Source organism: Panicum hallii, chromosome 7 (assembly GCF_002211085.1).
Source record: "Panicum hallii strain FIL2 chromosome 7, PHallii_v3.1, whole genome shotgun sequence".
Classification (NCBI taxonomy): domain Eukaryota; kingdom Viridiplantae; phylum Streptophyta; class Magnoliopsida; order Poales; family Poaceae; genus Panicum; species Panicum hallii.
In genome coordinates, this window is record NC_038048.1 from 4,066,681 (window position 1) to 4,073,561 (window position 6,881).

Consider the following 6,881-nt stretch of genomic DNA (forward strand, 5'->3'; position numbering starts at 1 on the left):
ACCTGTCCTGGATGCCTTCTCGGAAGCAACATTTATTGGAAAGAACAACAACCGTGTCAACTCAAGCTTCCCCTGTTCCTACATGCCATCACCGTCAATCCTGCACTGCCGAACGCTCCGAACAGGTCTTCTCCACGCCGTACCAAAGAGTGCGTTCCTTGAGAAAATGGTCATCTATCACACGCATGACACCGCCAAACATTCACCTTTTTTGTATTCAGTTACAAGCAGCGTCACATCATCACTTTTTTCACACCTTGAAAAATAGCATGGGAGCTGATGCCGTCTCTAAAGCAAGTTCATTTTGTGAGCCAAGCGAAATTTCAGGCGGCAGCATCACATGCTGTGAAGCAATGGCCATTTCCCAATTCGAGGCCTGCTTTTTGGTCAGCTTCAGAAAGGATGGACTGGCTGCGAGCTCTTGCTAAAAAGTTGTTTGGGGAGAACACGTCAAGTACCCACCATTCCTATCATGTGATATGGAGAAGTCATGACGAATTTATCGATCAATACTTTGAACTTTGACTGCTTTGAAGAAATAAGTTAGAAAAATACTTTGTAGTTCAGACTTTATTCAGATCGGATACATATTTCTATGGAGAAAATTCAGCAGCAAATGTCAATATGTCAACCTCCAGGATCCATAGCGGAAAACAATATAGATGGTGCCACAGCGACAAAAGCAAGATTTCTGGTTATTAACTGCTAAATAAATAGCACTGTATTTTATAGCACCTCTGAAATGAACCTTGTACATCATACAATTGTTTTCTTTCCCAACTCTTCACACTGTCTCATAATTCTATAGTTCTAACCTAACCAGCTGGCTCTAAGCCTCAGAAACTGCAGCAACAGAAGTATGCCCTAGTCGATCTGATAAAGATACTTCTTTGTAGCACTAGATCTTTTCCTTCTCTTCCTTTTCTGAATGCTAGATCTATTTTCTCAACTGACCTAACATGAGCAGACCACCTTATCTGCAGCATGAGGATATCTAGACGGAACAAAATAAAGTATGACTTGCATCCTATCCTCTGTTATGCGTTGCTACGGAAAAAGATTTTATAGGACACTCCCACACATAGCTTCGCTACATGATAAGCATGTTATCGCTCTATGGTGATCAACTTCATCCTCCTACCGCCTTCCTGGCCCTGCAAACCTTCTTGCCGTGCCGAATATGACAGCCTTGGTCAATAATCCACCGTCAAAGGTGCAAGCCAGGGCGACGGCACCACCTATCATGAGAACCTTGGGTATGTTGTTTGTCCAGTGCTTTGGCTTCTCAATCTCTGTATTGTTGTTGGATGAACTGGACTCGGTGTTGCCTTCTGGGACGAGCTCATCAGCATTGAATTTGGTGGTGACATGTGCCATGGCAGCGCATTTTGAAACAGGCTCTCCTGCGGTCCTTGCAACTTGGTATGCCCGAAGGCCAGGCTCAATCTTTTTGACACAGCCCCACATCCCCTGCCGGACGCCAAGTTTTGCGATTTCCCACGGAATCCCCATATCTTCATGATGGAATAAGAGCACTTCACATGCAGTCATAGCACCATCACCTTTTCTTGACTCAACTGATATATAAAAAAAGATAAGTTGAGTTAATGCCCTTGAATTATTTGGTATCCTAAAAATGTGGAAAATAACTGTTATGAGACTACTGTGGCACCTGGACGGATGCACCAGCTAGAGTAGTACAAGTCCACACGACGAGGTTTGTTTTGTCTTGGAACAGAGGGACGAGGCACACCCTGAAAAATGATAAGAGGTTTAATCGCCTCGTTTAACCTAGTTGCAGCCTTAAAGAAAAAATTTTATCATGAAATTGCAACCAGTATACTTGAGATGGCAAAAGATGCCCATGAGAGATTCTAGATCGAACAATAAAATCCAAAAAGAATCTGTAGTGCTTTTCCATTAAGCAATAGGTGGAGCGTGGAGGACAGAAAAGAAAAGGTAGCTTGCACTCAACTATAAATTCAGAAAAAGATAAAACCATGGCATTTTCATGTGCACCTATAGTATGCAATCTGTGGGCAGAAACAGAGCATCGAAAAGTGATTCTTTCCCTTTTTTAAAAAAAGATCGAAAGTGCAATTTAATAATTTTCCTAGTGGGACAAGCATCTCGACCAGTGGTGTGGAATGGTTTGGGAACATAGGATAACCTAGATACCAAGGCTCAAAGCTGTTTTGTTCACCCTACTGCAAATGACTTGGTGGCTCAGATACACAAGCTTCCGACAGCATATAAGTGATGCCATCCTGCATTATACTCATACTCAACTATAAAAAGCGTCACTAACCTAAATGATTGGTGCACATGTAGTGAGAGCTTAAAATCATTACTGAGTCCAAGAATAACTAGATATGGGCGTAAACACAATCACAGGTAACATAATTTTGTTTGGATAAGCATATTTTAACAGATTAAGATATTTTGTCCCATACCTTGGTCACACAGTAAAATGTCTTTCCAGATGCCCATATCCTGCGACCGATGATGTACTCTCTGTCGCTGCAGAAGAATGGGAACTGCACAAGAGAACCGCCCTCTTTAAAGCAACTTGCCATGGTTTCACCTCAACAATTAGGACTGGAGATGTAATGCAAAGAACTCACCTTCCTGACCCACCGGACAACCATGGTTCCAGTCTTGGTGCACTCCTCCAGTGTCTCATGCTGAAGAAGCATGTCGTCCCAACTGTCCTTAATCCGGAACTCATCGTCCCAGAAGAAATCCCTCACAACCTCTGGCGATGCATCCTCAAAGATAGTGCTACTGCGGTACTGCGGTGGACCATTCTGTAATGAAACAAACCACAAAAAACATATAAATTCTCAGTTGTAGCATCTCCCCGTACACCTAATACAGTAGTAGAAGTAGAACGCGTCCATATCTGTTCGAAGTAGAGCTGATTATATTTAAAATTTGCCCGACACTAATGTGGAAGGAAAATTTTATGAAGACGACCGTTCTTAAGTCTTCAAGCTCATGTAACCCTTAAGTAAAATTCAATTTCTTAATAGCTAACAGCTAAAATTCTTCAGTTGTAAACTTATTCAAGTCTTGCAAGACCTCTAGCTGAATGATTGAAGAAAGAGTAGTACATACCGGTGGGTCTCTCCGCCAAGCCTGATATCTCATGGTCGGCAGAGTGCGCTCCATCATGTGAATCCAAGATGGGCCACCGTCCTTCTCCTCGACGAGCCGCCAGAGTTGCATCAAGTCACCGGTGTTGACGGGCAATTGCTCTTCCTCCGGCGCCACGGGAGCCACCACGGTCCTGCAGACATGAACGCAGCACCATCCTTTACTGACAATTCAGGGTAGTACAACCTCAACCAGGAGGGTATCCAACGAATGAACGAACGCCTCACCTTGGTACGACGGCCGGCGAGTCGAGGCGGGAGGCCTCGGCGGTGGCGGTGGCGCGCGCGGGCGGAGGCGGCGCGGGAAGCTGCGCCGCCTGCTGGGCGTTGTCGCCGACGACGACCCCCGCCCACCTCGGGCGCCACGCCCAGCCGATGAGCAGGCCGACGAGCACGGCGACCCAGAGCGGGGCGGCCAGCGCGGCAAGCTCGAGGGCGGCGCCGCCGAGGGTCTGCTGGCGGAAGATCCCCATCAACAGATCGAGGAGCGCCGACATCTCCGCTGGGCAACTGGATTCCGCCGCCGAAGAATCCTCAGAAAATCAATCAAAGATCCAATCTTTCGCCACGGAGTCCGCGGAAACGCGGTCTTTCCGCAGCAATCCGCCGCGCGAACTCGGAATTGCCCGATACTCCCGACGAATTCACCCCGCAAAAATCGATTCCGGCGGAAGGGAAGGGAAGATGCAAGAGAAGAGTTTTGGGTACAAGATTGGGGACTCTCTTGGGTCACACCAAAATCTCTCTCGCCAGTGGCCGGTAATGGGAAACGCGAACGGGCTCAGTCCCTTGTTGGAGGCTCACGGAGTACCACCCAGTGAGCCTACAAGGAAGCCCTGCGCAGGAAGGGAAAAATCCAGAGAGACGAGTGGTGATGGTTCGAGAGGCGGAGGCGCGGAACGTGTGGCTGAGGCGAGGCGGGGGATGCGTGTGGGGGATAAGGATTGGAGTCCTCTGGCCTGAGGGCCGCGCCAACACAAAAAAAGACGGCGAGATTTCGCAGGCAGCGGGAAGGAAAACGAATCGGGAGGGAGGAGGAAGAAGACAAGGCCGGGGAGGGGAGGGGGGTGGGGGCGGAGCTCATATAGCTGTGGTCTGTGAGAGTGGGTGGAGTCGCGAGGTCCTCGTGGTTTTTTGCGGTGGACGGTGGTCCGCCCCATCACTCGGTTTCGTCTACTACCTTCCTCGTTTTCCATGTTGGAGTGGTCAGGGAAAGCGAGGGTCGTTTCAGACGGCTGACCGCCGGACCGCGTGATGGCTGGGCACGAGCGCGGCGTGGAGAGACCCAGGCCGCCGCCGCGTGCGGGTGCGACGAACGACGGCAGCCACCGCAGAAGAGAATTCAAGCTGGAGCGCCGGCATCTGCCAACAGATTCAACACTTTTAAGAGCCCGTCCCTGCGAAAGAGCACATTGCACACCTACGAGTACACAAGCATATTGCGCATAAAAAATTCCACGGGTATTCCAAAGTGCCATGGACTAAACGATAAAAGCCATAATATATATAACTTATTGTACAAATTATCTCCTGATTTACAATCATTAAAATATATAGGAAAAAGTGTACCTTTTTTCATCCATCATGTACTCCAAAAGTACCATATTCATACTTTATATTTCATTTGGTGCAAATCAACCTCTTAACTAATTAATTAAATTAGTGCATTTATCATCCACATCTTAGTTTAACAATAGTTTAATACCATCTAATAACAGCTTACGCCACTCAATCATCTTACTAATCCCAACTTAGCAATGTAAAATGCTGAGTCGAAGATATAAAGTCCGTAAAAAATTTAGTAAATCCTCTAAATTGGGTATCCATAAAAATTTTACTGAAAAATTTAACGGATTTTCACACCGAATTGTTATAGCGATTGACTCAATATTAGATCTGGCTACACAGTCATGATCTAAACCAATATTATATGACTAAACTTTTACTAAATTAAGGTGGAGATGATAAATGCACCAGTTTAGTTAGTTAAGGAGTTGATTTGTACCAAATGAAATATGAGGGACGAATATCGTACTTTTGCAATACTTGAAGTATGAAAAATATATATTTTTCCAAATATATAAACTGAAAATACATGTGCAAATTTCGTACAACATAGTGATAGTAACAAATCAAGGATATAGGCAGAGGCAGAGTACTCAAGACAAGCACTAGAAGAGGAGCAGATGTATTACCTGGTGGCAACGGAAGGAGGAGACCAAAATTCACAGGATGCAAGGCGAGAGGCGTCGGGCTATCGACTTGACTCGATACCAAGGCACGTGGAACACTACTGCCCTCGACCAATGATCCTATGTGGCTTGCCCGTCGCTACAGAAATGACAACCATCCTCTCCAAATCCTAAACACGCCATTTTGTGTGTTCCCCACCACCACCATCGCCGCCCACTAGATGTCATCTGTAGATTTCGGCAATGGCACCCCGCTTCGCTTGCAACCGCCTCCTCCCCCAGGTACATTATCTTCAAGATCCTTTTTAAAAACATCTCCAAAAACCTAGTCAAATCTCACTCTCTACATTTCTATTTTAGCTATCCATTTAGCCAATATCCTTTCTCCATATTTTGATAAACTCCAACAGACTAGCCAAATCACTCTTCATATTCATATCCATCCGTGGATACACCACCTCCAGCCGCCGCTCCTCACCGTGACAGCCATCTCCGCAGGAGCCTTGCCAGAGAGAGATTTGTACGTGCTGTCCAATCTCAAGTCCTCCCTGCTCTCCCACAGCGCTCGCAACAGCACCTCGCTCGTCAACTACGACACCTCGTCCTCCTCCTCCAATTGGATTCCCCAACAAACAAACAACAAGCAACAAGGGCAAGGCAACAAATTAAGAGATTGAAGCAAGCCCCAAACCAGACCTAGACCAGAATCGGAGGGGCTGGCGGCGTCTACTAAGCTGGAGGAGGAGGAGGAGTCGCTCGGCCGCCTCGGCGATGACCCACCAACAGCAGAGACCGAGGAGCAGCGCAACAAGTTCCTGGTGCTCCGCCTATACAAGGCGCCTCGGCGGGGGAGGTGCGGCGGGTATGGGCCACGCCAGCATGGGAGTCGTGGCGGGGACAAGCCCCGCCGGCAGGGAGGGGCCGGGGCGGGGAGGGCGCGCGGGAGGAGGACGAAGCGCGCGGGACGAGAGGATGGCGAGCGGACGGGGCTCCCGAAAGATGGCTAGCGGAGGAGGCTGGATACCAAGCTAGATAACGAGGAGAGGATTTTGGAGAGACTGTTAGATTCGATCGATTTTTATCCAGTTTTGCTATTTTAGCTAGTCAACTTATTTTACAAAGACTCTTAGAGATGCTCTTCTAACTAATCATGGATTCCTTAAGGGTGTGGCGCTTGAGCATCCGATTTTACGCTATAGAGAGGTGTATTTTTTTATATAAAAACTATGTTTTTTAACATATGCGTATAAACCTGCAATATTTAAGATCATGTATAATAAACTAAAATTTTTTTATCAAGACATGTATGTAGACTATAGACTTAGCAAACATTTTATTTAAAACACATATTTTCAGAAAGTGTGTAAAAAAGCCACACATTTAGTTTCACACGTCATAAATAAGAGAACAAAATATTTGAAGGTTTGATCTCCCCAACTTAAGCAAGTGTAGATTTTCATACATGGGCCATTCTTTTTATAACGGATACCAAGTTTTATGAAAATTATGTGTCCTTCTGGCGCATTGCTGTAAG

General features: G+C 46.5%; 1 protein-coding gene across 1 annotated transcript; it reads right to left on the reverse strand.

The window, feature by feature from the left end:
- Nucleotides 1-688: 688 nt before the first annotated feature.
- On the reverse strand, nucleotides 689-3,652 carry LOC112899619. The gene is made up of 6 exons (XM_025968155.1): nucleotides 3,384-3,652; nucleotides 3,118-3,289; nucleotides 2,625-2,807; nucleotides 2,454-2,537; nucleotides 1,673-1,754; nucleotides 689-1,577 (listed from the first exon to the last, which is right to left on the reverse strand). Exons 1-6 carry the CDS (start codon nucleotides 3,650-3,652, stop codon nucleotides 1,138-1,140), a joined length of 1,230 nt encoding a protein of 409 aa, XP_025823940.1. The 3' UTR covers nucleotides 689-1,137.
- Nucleotides 3,653-6,881: the final 3,229 nt, after the last annotated feature.

Coding starts and splice junctions, on each gene's coding strand:
- LOC112899619 (XM_025968155.1), bottom strand. CDS start 3,652: ATGTCGGCGCTCCTCGATCTGTTGATGGGGATCTTCCGCCAGCAGACC. Junction 2,808..3,117: donor CTTGGCGGAGAGACCCACCG/GTATGTACTACT, acceptor GTTTCATTACAG/AATGGTCCACCGCAGTACCG. Junction 1,578..1,672: donor TAGCTGGTGCATCCGTCCAG/GTGCCACAGTAG, acceptor TTTATATATCAG/TTGAGTCAAGAAAAGGTGAT.